General features: G+C 39.0%; 1 protein-coding gene across 1 annotated transcript in view; it reads left to right on the top strand.

The window, feature by feature from the left end:
• FGD6 (FYVE, RhoGEF and PH domain containing 6) overlaps positions 1–19554 on the top strand; it is a 69619-nt gene that overhangs the window by 39307 nt on the left and 10758 nt on the right. The window contains exons 6-14 of the mRNA XM_054274271.1: positions 939–1090; positions 1845–2001; positions 2662–2749; positions 8214–8264; positions 11277–11335; positions 11487–11558; positions 12050–12118; positions 13666–13749; positions 14885–14964. Of these exons, the coding sequence (XP_054130246.1) occupies positions 939–1090; positions 1845–2001; positions 2662–2749; positions 8214–8264; positions 11277–11335; positions 11487–11558; positions 12050–12118; positions 13666–13749; positions 14885–14964 (812 nt within the window). The remainder of the gene's footprint in view (positions 1–938; positions 1091–1844; positions 2002–2661; positions 2750–8213; positions 8265–11276; positions 11336–11486; positions 11559–12049; positions 12119–13665; positions 13750–14884; positions 14965–19554) is intronic.

Below are 19554 nucleotides of genomic sequence, written 5' to 3'. Positions count from 1 at the left end.
CTATGTAACACTACGTAATTTATATTTTCTTTTTTGTCAGTTAAGACAGTGTTGTTTTTCAAGTAAAATGCTAGATTGCTGAACTTTTTGAAAGATTTATTTGCTTGTGAATAGGAAATATACCCTGAGTAATGGATACTGAACTTCAATCTTGGCAATGCTGATTTGTGTGGGATCAAGATTTTAATTTTGAGTAGTTTAATGAGGACCAATGAGCCTCAGCTGTGTCCTGTTGGGAGCTGGTTATAGCATAAAAATGCTGTAAGATCCTTCAAGAGTAAGTAGGATCCTCCTCCCTTGTAAATGTCTCAAAGGTACCAGTCAGTGTTGGCTTTGATCATTGCCAACATTTGAAATCTTGTGATTCCCATGTTGTCACGGTATCTTTTTGTTAGATGTTAATTTCCCTGTATATGGAAGAGCTGCTATATCTAGTAATTTTTTTTATCCTAGTTTTTTGCCCACCAAAATGGCATTTGCAGATGAGTTATGAACACTAGGTTGGTTTTTAAGATACTATGATTGTATTAGCTGATATAAAAGTTTTTTTTTTTTGACTTACATATTTGCCAGAAGACACTCTAGGCTGACAGTAGCCTTGCAGATACAAGCCTTGTTTAGCCCACCTTAGTGTCATCATAAGTAATTCTAACACATTTCTTAAGGGCTTGTTGTAAAAATAATGAACAACTTCTATATTATGCATACAGGACCAAAAAAGTAAAGTTCCAGTGTCAAACCAAAAGGATTAAGGCAGTCCCAGGGGAGTAAATGGAAGCTGCAGAAAAACAACCCAGATGGTACCTGCCTTGCCTTGGGTAACAGGGAGCAGTGTCTGGAATGTCTGTGATGAGAGCTCCTTTGCACACTCAGTGTTGGTGCTTTGAAGGCTGTTCACTCATGGCAAGGGGGTTTTCTGTGCTCTTTGTGCTTGGCAGGATTTCAGGGATGCTGTGGCTCATGCCTCCAGGCAGCTGGGGAAGCCGGTGATTGAGGACAGAATCCTGAACCAGATCCTCTACTACCTACCTCAGCTCTATGAACTCAATCGGGACCTCCTGAGGGAATTGGAGGAGCGATTGTCTCACTGGTAACTATCACTAAAGGGATTCCACTCCTTTGATGTTGAAATTTATCTGGGGGCTTTATGTGACTGTGATAATGGTTTGACTCTTGTTTGTGTTTCATGTACCTTCCTAAATGTCAGAATGTACTTTGAAAGTATAGGAGATTATTTTTCATTTAGATGTGCTTTTGTGCCATTAGATGCATCCCAAAAGGTCCAGAAGGCATGTCAATACATTTTTGTAGCAATCACAGTTTTTATTTGAAATTTCATTTTGAATTGAAATTTCTGGCCCCTGCATGAGTATGATAAGTGCACTGATTTCTTTAGGGAAAAAGGAGGCTGTTCTGAAGACTGGTTTGTATTTTAGAGGTAGTTTAGATCTACTTATCAGGCACAGCGCTGATTGACAGCCACAATCCCTTTGAAGATCATTCTCAGTTACCACTGGTGGGTGGAGCTGTACAAAACTCACTGACAAAGGCACTGCAATGGGTAAGGACTTTGCTCACCTTGAACTAAAGTGTTCAAACAGTTCAAGACCCTTTTTAAAAGACTGTATATGAAGTGGTTGTCATCTAACACTAGTGTGTTGACGTGTGCCTAGTAAGGTGTTTCAGAATAGCAATTGAGATGGGAACCTATCTGCTGTAAGCATTTTGTTCAGAGCATAAACTAGCACATCTTACTCTGAAAAAGAGAGATGTTTTGCTGTAGGGTTAAGATGTATGCTATTTTTAGCTCTAATTGCATCTTTTTTGTTGTTGTTCGTTTCTAGGCTTGAGCATCAAAGAATTGCTGACATATTTGTTAAAAAGGGTCCCTACCTAAAGATGTATTCAACTTACATCAAAGAATTTGATAAAAATGTTGCATTATTAGACGAACAGTGTAAGAAGAATGCAGGATTTGCATCAGTAGTCAAAGACTTTGAGGTATTGTATTCTTTTTTAAAGTATAACCTGGTTTGTGCCGTCTTAGCAGTTGTGATCCTTCACTGGGCTTTAGAAACTGTCCTTAATTTGTTTGTGTTTTGGTGATGGGGTTTTTTTCTGCAGTCTAGGCTTAAGACAGGAAGAAGACAAGAGGCCTTTTGAATTCTGCAATGTTGCAGATTTGGATTTTTTTGAATGCAAACTCAAGATAATTAGCATTTTTGAAGCGTGGATCTTTTAATTCTGTGTTGTCTTTAGAGGTGTGGATTAATTAAAACTCCTGCAGTGAGCACTCCTGTCTTCTCTGTCTTTTTGCCTAATGAACACTGACAGCGATCACAAAGGAGCATGTTGCCCTTGCTATCCTTTTTCCTTTATTTCTGGGGGGCTTCACCTCTCTTCCTCCTAGGTCAAAGCACCTGTTTTGAATCTACAGAATATGAGTGCTTACTAGTGTCTTTCATGCATGGGTAATTCTGCATGCAGTCTTCCACATGGAAATGCTTGCTCTGTAGCGTGGTGCTTAACACTGTGGCAGTATCACTTTTCAAAGATAAAAAGCTTATCCAGTATAATCAGTAGTTGTTTGGAGGCATGTTTTTTTTTGCTGGAACCTTTGACTGCTGTGGAATTGTTATTTATTTTGGGTGTTTCTTTCAGATGAGCCCCCGCTGTGCAAGTCTGGCCCTCAAGCACTATCTGCTCAAGCCAGTTCAGAGGATTCCCCAGTACAGGCTTCTGTTGACAGGTACAGTCAAGCTTTTTGCAGGCTTCAGAAGCCAGTCTTCGCATGCCCCAGGACACCTGTTTTCAGACAGTTGTATCCATCTGTAAATTGTGTTTGTCTGATTTCACATACGTGAGGCTTTTTTAAAACAAGTTACAGTATGTGAAGCTCTTCTTAAAACATTGCATGGGTTTAGAGGCTTTTCTTGCTAATATTGATTGTGGTAAGATACACAAGCAAAGTCCTAATGTTTACAGCACTGTGGTGTGTTCTGATGGTAGATTCAACAATACATAGAAAACATGAAACCTGTGACAGTTTTTGCTAGAATCTGTGGTAATAGAAGCCTGTAACTTCCTCAAAGGGTTGAAATGCTCCTGTCCTGCTCTGGGTTTTGGTTTTTTGGGGTGATGGGGGTTTAACAAATGAAAAAGGCTGTATGGAAAATTGGAGCAATGATAAGAAAGATATCTATGCAACTGTGAACTTTTGTGAGCTGCTTCTCCATTTCTTCCCCACCCAGGTATTTTGTCTGTAAAATCCATTCTCTTTTAAAGGCAAAACACATGTTTTTAGTGCACACCAGTAAGTGCTTAAGACTTGCTACCAGAGCCAGCTGAGGAGCTGATTTGTAGCTAGGAAATCTGGGCTCTGTACTCTGTGCTGGCACTGGTGTGTTTGGGTGGCCTTGAGCGAGTGATCTCCATGATGCAGTGGGTTTTCTGTCTGTAAAGGGAGGGCACTGACAGAGGCCTCCTTTGTGAAGTATTCTGAGATGTGTTTGTAGTAAGAGGGGGATGGCTCCTGTAAGGATTTGGAAATACTTAAGGCATTGTTTTTGAGAGCCATTGCTTCTTGATGAGCAATTTAAAAATAACCTCTGTTTATGTAGTAACTGCAAAATAAAATGCTCCGTGACCTTTTTTTTTGGCTCTGTAGCAGCTCATTGGCATTTCCCCAGCATGTACTTAGACTAGTGATGCTGTGGCAGATTCAGATTTAAGTGTTATAGAGCAGTTTCCAAATTATTAACACTGACTTTTTTCATTTTAATCATCTCGTTAAACTCAAGGTGTTGAAAAAAGGGGGAGAACTCTTATTAAATGGACTACTTTGTAGGGGAAAACCTTAATGATACTTAATTGATGAAATCAACCCATAAAAGGCATTGGGGGACTTGCTTTATTTTAAAGGGATACTCACTTAGGACATGGTATAGTTTGTTAAACACTTCAAAATCAGTGGAGCCTTGGGTAAGTTGTCAGGTTTTAATTGAAATGGAGTTTGGTTGAATAGGGGATCAGGATGGAGCAAATGCCATTGTCAATATACACAGCAGAGTGATGGATGGCACTGAAACAAAGCTCAGATGTTGAAGGGGAATTCCTTGTGATGATGAGCTGTCATTGTGGCTGGGACAGAATGTTTTAGACCTGAAAAAAGCCTCATCCTGTGCTGATGGGGGTTATTGTGGGGGTCCCCGATCTGCAGACCTTACTGTGGCTGCCCAGCTTTAAATACACCTGCAAATGCTGCTGAAAGGAATGGGATTGCCGTACTGGTGGCAAATTTAGAAACATAATTTTCTCTTGTTCTATGGGAACAATAAAATAGATCAGGCCAAGAATTTAATGATGCTGGAGCTGGAGAGTGATGTTTTGGATCTGTTTCATTTTCAGCCTGTTCAGTCTTTCGTGCATGTATGCTGCCCTTGAGTTCTGACTCTTCCCTGTCTCTGTGGATCACCCATCTGCTTAGTTACCTTCCAACAGCTCTGTGTAATAGTGAGCAATGCCTCTCTAAGCTTGTGCTATATGAACATCTGGAGGACGTGCAAAACATTTGTATCTTTTGTTGCAGTGGGTGAGATGTAGCCACGGAGCAGCTGCCTAGGCCGGAGGTGGGGGGAATCTGTGGGGAGGAGGGCAAGAGCAGCAGAATGAAAATAATCCAGGAAATGAAGCTGTCAGGCCTGAGTCAGCAGGGATTTCTTCCTATTTAGATGTTCTGTGTCAGTGGGACAGCTTTGTACTGGTAACCTGCTGCTACTCGGTCACATCACAAGATTGTTGCGGTGCTTTGAAGTGGAGTTACTTTTGTGCTAACAAAAGCAGGAGCAGGTGGACTCATAAATAAGCCAAGGAGATGAACAGTTTAGCACTGTTTCTGCTTAATTATACAGCTTCTCCAGTCCAGTAAGTGGACTTCCACTTCTTCACATAGTGGCCCTGAGTGCTGTACAGTAAATATTAGATGCCTTATGGGGGAGCCTAATCAGAGGCTTCTGATTTCTGAGAGAAATGAAAGAGGTGATTCTCTTCTCCCCCTTAATTTGAGTAGATTACTTGAGACTATGCAATATGAACAGGCTCTTGATTGCCATAGGATAAGCCTCTCTCCTCTTTTTCACAGCATAAGGTTGGCAGAGAGTGTCTTTTATTATCCTTGACTGGGTTATAGTGAGGGGAGGCTGAGTGGGATGAAAAATTAGCCTTTTTGCACTCTGCAGCTTTGCAGGTTGGAAATAGAGTTGTCAGACTCAAGCCAATTACATGTAGTGGAACAATTGCTTTGAGTTTAAATTCATTACTTTAGACAGCCCAAGACAAAAAGTAGTTAATGACGCAGAAGATAATTTTAAGCAGAAGAAGTGATAGCCGCTTCCCCCAGCAAGTGGGAAGAAAGAACTGGGGGCTGCTGTCAGGTAGAAGTAGGCATACAGAAATTTTCATCACAAAAACAGTACTAGTGTGCTTTTATGTTTATTTTTGCTGTGCTTTGGAGTGCCCAGCAGAATTAAGAATTTCAGAAGGTACAATTAAGGTCTTTCTAGTCTGAACAACAAAAGCTTATTTCAGAGGAGATTTTTTTTTTTGCAAAGACATTAAATGCCATTTCACCTTAATATCTGACTTCTGTATTTATTTCATCTAGGAATACTTTTGCAAAAATTTTACTGCAACATTTTTCATGTCTGTGAAATCAGCTTGTCTGTATAGTTTATGCCAGTACCTCCAGAAGGCTGTTGTAAGCACAGAATTTCCAGTGTGTATTCACAGAAGAGACTAAAAATATCTGTTCTGATGCCTCTCTGAAGCTGAGTTTTAGCTGTGAACTGAGGTCCACTTATCAGATAAAGAGAGTACTAAGATGAAAATTACCTATTTATCACTTTCAGGATTTTACAGTTGTTTTATTGGCTGCTGCAGTTTTGTAAGACAAAGGCTGCCTTTGGTTTTAAATATGTAATTTTAAATGAATGCTGTTATGTAAAAAATCTTGATTTTACCTCTTCTATTCACTGATTATTTAATTTAAAATGCTTGAAAATGCCCATCCAAAAACGGATTTGAGTAATGGTGTTTTGGGAAACGTGTTATAAAGCATGAATATGCCAAGAAATAATTAGTTCCCATCTTGGGTCTCTGGTTTTATGTTTCCACTGCAATTACTTTGGATGTTAAATTGGATGTCTTCGTGTACGGGGGACAGTGTCTTAGAGTGCCAGCTGTACATTTGCAGATGAGGAAATTATACCCACCTTACCTCTTGTTCCCAGCCTGTAGAGGTGAGTGTGTAGTTTGGGAGTCTTATTTCTGTATGAGCTGTAGGGACTCATTTTTTCTACTGGGAGATTCCCATTGGAGTCTTTTGTACTGGCTCCCATGAACATCAAGTTGCAATTGTAAAGCTTTAATTTGTTGGCTTAATGGTGGAGTCCAAAGAGTGCTCTGGCACAGCTCCATCTTTAGAGGCCACCCATCCACAGGAAGGGCAGGAGAGGGCACCTGGTGTTGTATCTGCGACAGGTTAAACCAAATTAAACCTGGTGTGAACTCTTCCCTGTTCCTTTCAAAATACCTCCTGTTAATTTTCCCCCCCCTCATACAAGCCTCTTACCAGAGCAACCCAAGGTGAAGAAAGATTAATATTTTTTTTTTAATTGAATATATGGCCACCTAAACACTGCATTGGAATGGCTGGTAGCTACTACAGCACAAGGATTTTGAGGGACATGAAGGATGCAATATTGATGGAGTACAGCAGACAAAGTTTTGGTCCAGGTCAGACTTGTCTTAAAAGATCACATGTGAACCAAATCCTGCTAATGATCAAGCAGAACTCTGAGGAGAGCAGAAAGCTGTGTTCCCATGGCCCAGCCAATCGTGCTTCCCAGAGCTCCCTCCTTGCCTCCCAGCCGGTTCCTCTTCCTGCACCCCAACCTGCTCTTCATGCTTCTCCCTTGGATCCTCCCTTAGGTCTCTGCCAAACAATAAAATGTCAGTGCCAAATGTTTCTCTTCCTGTAGTTCTGTTTTTTTCAAAGCTTTCATTAACTGCGACAACTTCTCTCACTTTTCATGGCAATTCTACTGCAGAAACATGTTTCATAATTCCCTTTTAATTTTGTGCATAAGGAAAAGATTACAATGCACTGAATGGTCTCTGAGGGGCATGCATGAAGCAAGACATCTTATGAAGGCAGGAACAATTGGCTCCTGATACTTTTTGAATGAAAGAATGAATTTGGGTAGGGCAGGCATATGGGAGTTGAATTATTTCACTCCTACGTGAAGCTTGTACAACTGAGAAGCTAAAATTGAATGCTTACTACATTACATGTAATTAGTTTTCATTAGATCTGCCAGAATATTAATACTTCATTTGAAAGGTAATTATAAATCAGTATTTGTTGACTTTATCAATCTAATGTATATCTCTCGGAATGTTTCTGGTTTGGTTTCTTTTCATTTTAAGAAGTTCAAAGATTACAGAGTACATGATTGATGTTTTACTGAGGATATATATTAAGCTTTGACAGAGTATTGCACTTTTTCATGAACTAGACACTCAGCCAGGGAATGGAAACTCGAGGGGGATGTCTTCATGTGTAGTCATACATTTGGAGTTAATTTTAGCGAAGTAAAATAGATTTTAAAACTACCAGGACTTTAATGGATCGAGGTTGCCATCTCGTGGTTGAACTACAAGTATCACTGAAAACTGAAAATACCTATTTGAACACTGAGGGAAGTATATTGTTTTTATTACTGAAAAATATTAATCTTCATCAGATCTTGTGTAGTGGACTATTTTTTAATAGCTCCTAGAGACTAGTTTTGGTGTTCAGACAAATATCTATAATCTTCAAAAGTTTTTTACATCAACTTAAATGTAAGTGATTGCAAGTATGTACTAATTTTTCACTTGCTTTTTTTTTTTCTGGAATAATGTATACAATATATCACTTTTCACTGGAGAAGACCACTGTTTCAGTAACCTATCTCTTTGCTGATATACTTTCTTAATTGAGATGCTAGTTTTCACTTTGTTATTACCTTGACAGATTTAAAAGATAAAGATCTTTGTCAATTAGGTTGCAGATCTGAACAGCAGATTTCCAGGAAAAAGATGGGGCTTACTACTTTCTGGTGTTGTTTATTTATTTAACAAAACTATCTCTATGTTCTTTTTTCTCTATACAGATTATTTAAAGAATCTTTTAGAAGAATCTGCAGACTATAGGGACACTCAAGGTAAATGTGTCTTTAAAGAAATAACAGCATATGTACCAATGTTTCAAGATTTTAAATGCAAAATGCTAAGTCAGTAATATAAATGTTTTCTATTTAGTTCTAAGTTTCTCACCAGAGATACTAAAAGATTGCAAGCTTTTGCTTCAAAAAAGTTTGGAGCTGGCAGTCATATCAGCTCACTCTTGAATTGAAACCAAGAGATAAGAGTGAAGTTCCACAGGCAGTTTAAACAGATATTTTAGGCACTGCCATTGAAAGAGACAGTCCCTTGCATCTGCAGACCTTTATAGGCAGCGTGCTCTCTCCAGCTGTGAGCCTTTGTGGCCTCCTCCTCTCTCTGTGCCAGGAAAAGCATCCATGTGGCAGAAGTGAGCAAGATGAAGGAGCTGCCATGGGTAATATTTAACCTGAGGAGTTCTCCAGTTTGAGTTGTCAGAAGCTGCACAAACACACGTTTCTCACACAGGTTTTTGCCTGCATGTGGGGAGAAAGGAGATCAGAGGAAATGAGAAGTCATTGGTGATGAAGAGAACAGGACCACACATTTCATGGTAGTGCAGGATTAAGGTGGTTTAATTCAAGCATATCAATGCACTGCACATTCAAGCTGTTTCCTTCTTCAGAGTGTGCCTCAGCAGTACAAAAAATGCTCCCAGTTGATGTTTCCATTTCTTTTGCATGAGATCCTGTCACATTTGTGCAAGTCCATTGCCTTTAGAAGAGTTGTGCAGATGTAATTGATTGAGCTGCAATAAATGAACACCTTCAGTGCACTGAGCCAAGTTTGCTTTGTCTGCTGGTACAATACCATGAAATATATGAGTAAATATATTTCTTAGGACATTTAGGCATATTTGAGTGTGTTGAAGATACAAGTCAAAAATAATTTTACTTACAGCTCTTCAAGATATAGAAAATTTCATCTTGCACTTCTTATAGCTGTCAACAAAATAATACTTGCACTGCATGTTGAACAGCTGACCACTTGAAAAGAGAGCAACCTAAATATATAGTTCACTTTTTTGTGGTTTCTCCAGCTTCTCTGGGTTTTGTAGTTATGTCTTTCATAGTGTTTTTCTCTCCCTTCTTATATCAGAGACAGAAGCTGAAGTTCAGTTATAACAATGCCTAAGTGTTAACTTGAAATCTGATATATTTGATAGTCCATCTTAGAATTTGGGTAAGAAAAAAAAATCTAATCTTTAGTCACCAAGATCTTTCTTGTAATAATTAAGCTTATCTTACTTCTAACTTTGCTTAGTTGTTTAATTCCAATGCAGAGCCTGGGAGTAGGAATGGAGAGGGAGACTAGGTTTGGTTGTGATTAGTACTCTTGGGAAAAAACCCAAATAGCACAATTCTTCTTGCTGACCTTCATTTGAATACATTACTTCAGCTAAGTGGTATAAGTGGAATGCTCTTCCCTGCCAAAAAGCACTTTGTTTATGGACGTTGACCCTATAGATTATTTTATGTTGTTGTTTAGATTCATTTAGTCTTGGCTGTATAAATAGTCCTGAGATCCTGGAACTTTCACTAGCCAGCAAATTTTATAATTTTCTCTAAAATTCTTCAATCTTTCTTGAAGTCAATAAATAAAATTTTAAGGTTCTAATATATAGAGTAGCTGAGAGATGAAAGAAAGTATGACAGAGAGAATCAGGTGCTCATCCCTGTCTTTGTGAATTTAGCTACATTTCCCTTCATCTTCTTTCATGTGGGTGGGAGCTGGGGAGGGTTTTGCCTGAAGCAGCTCCAGCATTACCTAGAAAGAGACCACCAACTACATTCCAGCAGGCTTGCTTGGTTCCATGACATCTATATCTCAACTTAAATTCTGATCAAATCCTTGATATGTGCTATGTATCTTAGCTGTTTGACTCTGTGCTTGCATCCCCTTGGTTTGTGACAATCTTTTACAAAAATTCTCCTTCAGTTGGCTTAGGAAGAGCTTTTTGTTCGTGTCTGTTTAGTTTCTTACATGGTTTCATGAGGTTCTGAACCTTTCAGTTCAGAAAGCTCTATCTTTTAACATACTTTCTTTCCAAATATGAGTCAACAATAAGGGAAGTATATGCATTCTACAGTATTAATACTCTAATGATTAGCTAGGAAAAAAACCAAGGCCTTGGTTTTACCTGGTTTGGTAGGCTTCTCTGTGGACTTCTAACCAAATTTATTCCTTTCTTTGAAGTGCTTGACTGTAATTCAGTTACTCAAGGTGCTAAATGCTTTAGAGACTACATTTCAGCACAGCAGTTGTTCCAGCTTTTGGTTAAGTGTCATTTTTCTAACTTAAGTAAAGTGCAGGTTTTTGGATAAGATCCTTGTATGGGATAGATTCTTGGACTTGGACTGATGACTCACTGTGTTCACATAATCATTTTATATAACTGCTTTTTGCACTTACACCTTAGGCTCTTTCACAGTTGATCTTTCTGGTTATTAAATATCAGTACTTAATAAAATTGCTCATATTTGGTAACATTTTCCAGAGATTTATTTTTCTTTTGGCATTACAAGTTCAAAATTTAGAAATTTGAACTTTACCGTTATTTTGAGGGGCAGAAAAACTAAAGGCAGAAGATAGAAATGACAAAGATTTATATAATTTTTCTAGGTAGTCATCTATGAATGGCACTGATGGCATTTGGGTAAAAATGGCAAAAACTTAGTCCCTAGAGAGTCTCTGTTAAAATGTTGTTAACTTTTCTGCTGTAAGTATAGCAAGTAATTTGTTGTGTGAGAAACTGGAATTTAGCTTTGCCTATGTTTTGAGTAACTGTAAGAAATAATTCACACTGTTGGTTGAAGCAATGACTTAATGGGGCATACTTATTAAACCATGATCCAAAGACTGGGATTTTTGGGAAGTGCTCCTGAATGCAGTGTCTGTACAATAACATCCCACAATCTTGGAATGATGTGGAAATGCAGTATGGTATCTGTGCTTTACATGATACCAATACTAACTGATCTGTATAACCAAAACATCATTCCTTCATCTTTCAGATGCTTTAGCTGTTGTTATAGAAGTTGCAAACCATGCCAATGACATTATGAAGCAGGGAGTAAGTATTTTGCCATATGAAGCTGATTGATTAAAGCTTTTTCTCTTTCTCTCTCTCTATCTCTCTCTCTTTCTCTCTTTTTTTTTTTGTTCCTTAAAATAAATCATGAATGCAAGGGCAAGTACTTACCTTCTGCTTTTTCCCCTCCTAGGATAACTTTCAGAAGCTCATGCAGATCCAATACAGTTTAAATGGACACCATGAGATTGTCCAGCCAGGAAGGGTAAGTGCCCCATGGCATTCAGCAGATTGCAGGGAAAGTGAAGATGATATTCAAGCAAAGACTGATGCTGGAATATACAAAGAAGAAAATTGGTCCCTTGCTTCATTATTAGGTTCTAGCAGTCAAATGAATACTGGTGCTCCTTATGTGTGGGGGTTTTTTAGATGTTTCTCTGACAGAAACTTAGAATTTTTAGATTATGATTCCTTGCCAGATCTTGCAGGCAGGTTTTTGTGCTCAAGCTTAACCCTTTATTTCTCATAGTTTCATGTGCAGCATGGGAAACTAATGTAGTCATCCACACTCACTTTTAGAGAAACATAAGGATAAACAGCTTTTCTCAGAAAGGGAACTCTGAATCCCAAAACTTGTGCAGCACTTCTAGTGTAGTAATAATAATAATCAGGATAATAGTTATAAAAAAGTTAGTTCATTTGCATGGCTTGTGCCCTAAAAGGCTAAGTTTTGCATTCATTGTTTTAATTTACTAGGTCTTTTTGAAAGAGGGAACACTGATGAAGCTATCACGAAAGGTCATGCAGCCAAGAATGTTTTTTCTGGTAAGATGCTATGTATGTTGTTATGTGCCTTATCCTAGTGTAATTTTTAGTGGTTAAAACATTACACTGCAAGCATAACTAAAATTGCAGGTAGTAGAAAAAATTACTAAATTGTTGCTGTTCTATTCAGTCAGTTCTAATGTAGAGATATTATCTGTGGCATATGCACAAATTTTTATGGGAAATCATTTCACATTAAAGCATACTATTTTGAATAATGCTCATTTAAAATCTGAGCGCTTTCATGAGAAGACATTATCTGTGGCACTGTGGAAGGTAGCACAGTTACTCCCTCTCTCTGAGCTGCACCAAATCTTAAAACCTACAACTCTTGTCACTGCTTCTGCACCCTTCCCTCCCTCCTTTCCTTCCTCCCGTCTCCCTCCTCCTCTCTCCTTGCCCTTGCAGGAGCCCACGTGCATCCTGAGCAGAGCACTGGGTGGAAGTTAAGTACTGAGTTCTTTTCCTGTCTCTGCTACTGCTTTGTTTTGAAACTTCTGTGCATCTCTGAAGTTTCTGTTTCCACTTGAACCTTTTGTTTATCTCTTCTATTTAGACAGTAAAACAGCTGTTATCCTGTAATTTATTCCATTATTGGTCCACAGTCCTGTCTGAATCCTGTCTTGTAGCTACCCTGATATGAAGAAATACTTCCCTAGGCAGTCCTGGAGTGTGTATTATACCAGTTACTGAAATACTCTCAAAAATGTGGTGCTATCTCAAGCTTCACAGACTAGATATTGCTAATTTCTGTGTCTCTTGGATTTTCTCTGTGTTTTATGGGGCAAGGGTTTTGTTTGCTTTGTGGTTTTTCATAGATATAAATGGTACAGGCTAGCATTCATACCATTAGACGCAGTGATTTTTCCATTTATCATGTTGTGAAGATTTAGTAATAATTTTAAACATTTGGCTATTTTACAAAGAGTCACATAGCAAAAACTTAAGAGGCACTTCAAGTTTTGGTATTTGTTTATATGTAGTAAATGAAGTTTGGATCCATGTGTTGAACAGCACAGAAAATAAAAAAATCTTAGTTATTGTTCAGTAAGTGCACTCAACGAATCCAAGTCTGGAAGAACAGGAAATAAACAGTAGATGCACTTAAAACTGGTAAAATTCACAAGGGACAGTTAAGTTTGTCATTACAAATTGCTAAAACATTCTGCTATCTCCTAGTTTCTGTATTGCTTTGATTTGTTTGAATGGTTAATTCTAATATCCTTGTAAAGTAGTTTGCTATACTATATACCTGTGTACACCAGAAACATTTTTGTCCCTTTTGACAGCCTGTTCTTTAACATCCGTGCACTGTTTAGTCATGTGCCAAATGTATATTTACACAAGGAGGATATAAATAGATACCTATTGTTATCTAAATTCATACATGAAAATGCTTCTTGGATTCTAAGTGGAATAGTAGGAAGTAGGGAATACTTCTGGACAGTTATCTCAGTGCTGTAGGAGTTCTGTACTTCCAGTAAAATCTATCTGAAATTATCTGTATTTTAACCAACTTTAGTCATTAAAAGCATTCTGTTTTACAGTTCAATGATGCCCTGTTGTATACTACTCCAGTTCAATCAGGGATGTATAAACTCAACAACATGCTGTCGTTGGCTGGAATGAAGGTGAGTCACTTGTTAAACTGAGCCTTTCTTCCAATCTACCTAAACTCAGGCCTTCCAAGTTTGAAAACTTAACCGTGTTTACTGTTGGCAAGAGATATTAAATATGCTTATATTGTTCCAGAGCAATCCTACAAGCTTGACATTTTTTGCATAATGCGGCCTGTGGAATTGCTGTCTAGGCTTCCCTAAATATTCTGTTGCTACAGGATCATCTTGGCTGCATTTCACCCAGTGTTGTCCTACTCTGGAATAGTCTGCCTACTAATTTTTTGTATTTTGTTTAGACTGCCTCACTTTTGCCTTTTAACTGTTTTTTATTTCTGACACCCAGAGATTAGGCATCTTTGCCTGATAAAATCCTGGTGGATCAGTTCTCTCTGGTTTATATATTTGCTAACTGTGAGGGAAGATACGACTTTTCTTCCTGAGCACTTGTGAAAAGCATCAAAGTTAAGCTTTGAGCCCCCTGGGTAATGATAAGGGACATGCATGCAATATAATGACTCAGTTGCTGACATGACACTTAATGGGAACAACAAATCATTGCCTTGGGAATCATTGTCTCCAGTCCTGTCAGAAAAAATCACCAAGTCAAGTTGTAGTGCATATCTGGCACTCAGGTCCAAAGTTTTGCAAGCAGAGCTACAAAATCTCTTTTGCCAGCAGATGTCTTGCAGTGGCTCAGACCCACTCCTGATTTTTAATCCTCCTTAAGTTTGAAATTTGGTGGCTCAGAAGGATCAACAGGGTAGTGCAGCCCTTGCCCACTCTGGTGCACACCAGTGGGCTACATCTCATCCTGCAGCAGCAGCAATGCCTTTTTTTGTCCAGTTGCAGGAGGTGCTTGAGGCAACATGACTGGGCCTGTGTGGAAGGTGTCTGACAGCTCTTGAGCTTCATTCCCCTGTACATCACCAGGGTTTGTAGGACGGCCAGTGAAATAAAAGGATGGGCTGTGTGTAATCTTAGTGTAGCTGGGCCCTCTGGGCTGGTGTATAATTTCCTGTTTCTGAGTATTTTCTCTCCAGTGTTCTCCTTCTGCAATAAAAATAAAGAGATTTTCAAGGAATTAAGACTAAAGCAATGACAAAAGTACCATTTCAGTTTGAATTGAAGTTTTCTCTCTCGGCTAAAGGTTAAGAAGCCAACGCAGGAAGCATATCAGAATGAACTGAACATTGAAAGTGTAGAGAGATCCTTCATTCTTTCTGCAAGGTAAATCTTTCAAATAAACAGTGATTTTGAAACTGTATGTTTTCAAACAGGCCACACAAGCTTTTTAGAGCTTGTTTTGCACTTAATGTCATGAAAAGTTACTCTTGGCGAGAGCGATTACAGAATACAGGGAATCAGTAAATCGGAATGAATACAACCATTGTTTGTTTCCTCTTTTTCACCTTAGCTACACCTTCAGAAACTTCCAATTAAATTGAAATACTATCCTTGCACTGCCTTTCCTTGAGAGAATTTCAATTTACTTCATTTTAGGCTTTGCTTTTCAGTATATTTTTGTTCTAAAATTACTGATATGCTCTGTGTTACCAAATTCTCTAAGTAACAGCAAAATGATACATGGTCACTGAGCCAGCTCTGGTCACCTTCATTGAGATGCCTTTAGCAAAGGCCTGTTTTTGTGCATTGTTGTTTTTATGGTGCTTGAGTTGAGGTTTTATGTGTTCTGACATTTGTGACAGTGCTGATACCAATGAAGAAAGACATGTTTTCTCTTTTATTTAGCAAAGCTGAGCAAGAGCAGACTGCTGCTTTTTGTGTGACCTTGTAAATACTGACATGAGAATGCACAAAGATAGCAGTATCTGTAGCTGAGGGGTAGACCAAGGTTAACACTGTCAAAGAAGCCAAAGGAAGTAGCTCAATTGTCAGAGCAGTAGTTATTTATAAAAACCCACTTGAAATGGGTAATTCTGCATTTCTTCAACAAATTTAAACGTTTTTTAGAGGTCTTCTGCACACTGGGGGAAAACAATGCATTTCACAGTTTAGGGTATGGTTCTGCTCCAGTGTAATATGAACAGCTCTGTGCTGCTTGGTGACTACAGGTCACACAGACACATGAAGGCATTCAGGGGATGGCAGCAGGCAATGAGGATTTATCTCTGCTTGACTTGAAACAGCGTTTCACTTTTAATTCAGTTGTTCTAAAAAAATGTAAAAGAATAATTGGAACTTCTGAAAATGTTATCATCTTAACATACAAGCTACTTAGTTTCCACAAAACAAGTTAGACTTGTCTTTTGGATGAACTGATTAAGTGGTAGATTAAAAGCAACTCCTGGGAAAGACATGCTGGTCCATAGGGGAAAATCCCTATAGATAACATGCTCATCAAATTTGGCAGAGTTTGTGACATACTTTTGTCTTAACCTTGAAATTGCTGGAATTAACCTCATATTGCCAACTGAGGCTACTACAATTTGGGGGTTTTTTTTGGTTTTTGTTTGTTTTTTTGTTTGTTGGTTTGGTTTGGTTTTTTGTGGGTTTTTTGTTGTTGTTTTTTGTTTGTTTGTTTTGGGTTTGGTTTTTTTCTGTTTTGTTTTTTTTAGTGTTGTTGATGTTGCATCTTTGGGAGCATTCAGCTCTGTTATTTTTATACTTGCTGGGAGCCATGCCTGTGCAGGAGCCCTAAGTTAGACAGCAGGGTCAGAGAGAGGTTGCATTTGTGTGGCATGAAGGAGGTGCTGGAGGCTCCAGATGTAAATGACAGTTTTCAGATTGTTTTCTGTCATCAGAACTGGCCTGCTGTGGTGTAGGAGGGAAGCAATTGAAAAATACTACCAGCAGCCAGTGCTTGCATATATTTTTCCCAATCAACTGTGTTTTTTCCTATTGATAAATATTCTAAATGTGAAGAGAATTCACATCTTGTCAGCCCAGGCTACATCTTCCTTTGCATGATGCCTCATTCTAACAGCTTGTCAGGTCCTATATGGTAAAAAAAAACCCATCCTTATTTTCAAAACTGTTCAAATTAGTCTTAAAGACATTGGAGACAAATTTCATTTCCATGGGTTTTTTTCAAAGCATTATGTGGAGTGTACACCAAAGAAGAGATTCTGAAATGATCCTGGGAGCAGAGACAAGAAAGTGAAAAATTTAATTGGTGAAAAATTGCTAGTAATAAAAAGCAGGCCTGTTAATGACAGAAATATAGATTAATGCCTAGACAAGAGTCTGTCACTTCAGGTTTAGTTTTACTGACTGCATTAGTATGGCACTTTATCTAGTCTGGGTTGAGGTTTCAGTTTTCCTGGGGTATCTGTAGGAATGTGAATTGTTTTTCACAGTATAATGCAGTATTGTACTAGAAATCTCTTCATCAGAAAAGCAAGTTAATACATCTGCATGATACAGCAGTGTGCAGAAGTAAAGCTTTGGTCCTGGCAACAGCAGTCACGGCAGCCTCACGTGGTCTGGCCCTCCATAAGGCTGCTGAAGAGCTACCCCAGGCAGACAGAGCTGCATCTCCTCCCATCCTACCTAAGGATGGTCAGGCAAGGCAGGCTCAGCTGGGAGAGGTGCCCTAAGGCTCTGGAAACAAGAGGGACACACTTCCCCAGTGTCCTCCTGGGGCCACTGAGCTGATCAGCTCCAGTGAGCAGCTGGATGTGTGCCCCCAGCACATGCATTTGCCAGTGGTAGCCATTGCTAGGGTTTTCTGTAATCCATTTGAGCTTTCCACTGTGATGTTAAATCTTAAATAAATAAAAGTAATAATGTTTTAAAAAGCCAATAACACCAATTTTGTATATTAAACAAAATCACTTTTGTAAGGATGCAACAAATAGTGGATCTGCAGTAGGGGAAACTGTGGGGGAGGGCTGGAGTGACAGAAGAAACTGCCAATTTTGCTGCAGCACACCATTGCATCAATTCCACAGCCAGTGGCACCACCTTTGCTCTTCCATTCTGAAGGATTGTAAGCAATCCTAAAGGCTACCACTAGCAAACCTACTGAGCATGAGGTTCCTGGTGAAATACAAGGGTGTAAGCCTGTAGCTCATTGTGCAAGCCACTGCATACAGAGCAGTCCCCACATGGTGGGGATGGTGGTGGTGAGTAATCTCCAAAACCTGTGCCATCTTTCAAGTGATACAGTTACAGGAATCTAATTAAATGTAACCAGATTTTGAAAAAGCCAAAGGTGTTGATTAGAGTTCTGAATATTTTGTAGTCAATGCAGGCCAGTTGTTCTTTCTGGATGAGGAAGCAAAGGTAAATAGACTGAACAGAATGTTCCACTTAGAATGTGAGATGTTGGGACAGACACTAGTGCATTGCTTTGCCCTTGCATGTATCTTATTTCCTCTTCTTCTGTTCTGATTTTGTTGCTCTGTGTGCTAGATCTTTTTTCTTTTGCTTGTGCCTCACAGGCTTCCCATATGTTTACTTTAGCAGATTTGTCCTCTCTGATTCTGTATAGCACTCAGTTTCATTCCATTCAAACCCCTCATTCAAAATATTTTCCTTAAAGGTCCAAAAATAATAAAAGCTTTCAAATTCACCTACAAAACCATTAAATAATAGTTGGCATTAGGCACCTTATTTGTATAAGTCATTGCTTACCTCTTCCCTAACTTTCCTTTCTCTATATTTTTGTTCAATTCCTTGGTTTAAACAAATTAATTTACTTGATACCAATTAAAAAGTGGGGAATAGAAAAAAAATATGGGAGTGGATTCTTGTTTAAATTTTAGAAAACCTTTCTAAGCTGGCATGGCATCTTAAACAGTCTAGCTGTTCCTCTGCTGCAAAACTGCTTCATCCTTCCTCAGAGTCTTCTCTGTGTTGCTGGCACAAGTAGTTGTTCAGCTGTGTGATGGTAATTTAGTTGGTAAATTGATCCAGAGGAAGGTCAGGCTGATGGCTTGCTTTAATATGGATTTGTTTCCCAATCCAGCCTGCTGCATAACTGTGTGTGTTCTGGCACAAGAGTGAAAATAAGATCTAGTGGCTGAGAGAAAGGATACTAGGCTGCCCTTTGCAGCAGGAACAGCACAGATTTATAAAAATGGTGTTGTGCCCCTGTACAGAGGAGGTGCTCTGGCACTGCACACAGTCCAGCATAGCTGCAGGATCCTACTGCACCAGGCACTCCTCGTGCTCCCTGTGCCGTGCCACTTCAGCCTAATGCTTTCCTTGCGCTTGATTAGTGATTCACCACCAGCCGTGGGATAAAGAGATGGACTAAGCTTACCTGTCTGTCTCTTTGAGTTAGCTCATCCAATGGAAACATTCTGGGGAAAAAACATTATTGTTTGAAAGTAGCATGATCTGGTAGGAGCAAATAGTTAGGAGCACAAGGCAGGAGAAGAGTCAGTGTGGTTTTATCTGACAGAAGCTTGGAGTTTCACAGGGTTGGGTATAGCAAACTGCACTCTGAGACAGAAGGAGGCGGGGAGAAAAAAGGTTTGCTGAAATTTCAGGTTGCCTTCAAGATGGAAGGCCCATGCCTTTGTTCTAGGAGCATCATTTAAAAAAGTATTATTCAGGCTATTCAAGGGTCTGGGGAGGAGGGGGAAGCAATGACAGACAAGCCTTGAAAGAATTACAGGGATTTTAGAAGGAGGAAAGGGAAGGAGGGAATCCACATGGCAGCAGACAAATCTTTTTTAGTATTAATCAACATAAATAACTAACACTATGCCAAAGTTTAAAAAATAATGCCAGTTGCAGTAGGAATTGTAGACGTTTTATAAACTGGAATTGCAAGAGAGTTACTCCACTGTGTAATAAAGCTAGTGGAATTCTAATCAACACTTGCTTCTTAAAATGTTAATAAATTGC

This window comes from Melozone crissalis, unplaced genomic scaffold (genome assembly GCF_028551555.1).
Source record: "Melozone crissalis strain CALT ecotype California unplaced genomic scaffold, PUWL_Pcris_2 ptg000004l_1, whole genome shotgun sequence".
Classification (NCBI taxonomy): Eukaryota; Metazoa; Chordata; class Aves; order Passeriformes; family Passerellidae; genus Melozone; species Melozone crissalis.
Note: the sequence above shows the minus strand (reverse complement) of the source record. Positions and strands in the feature narration are given on the sequence as shown.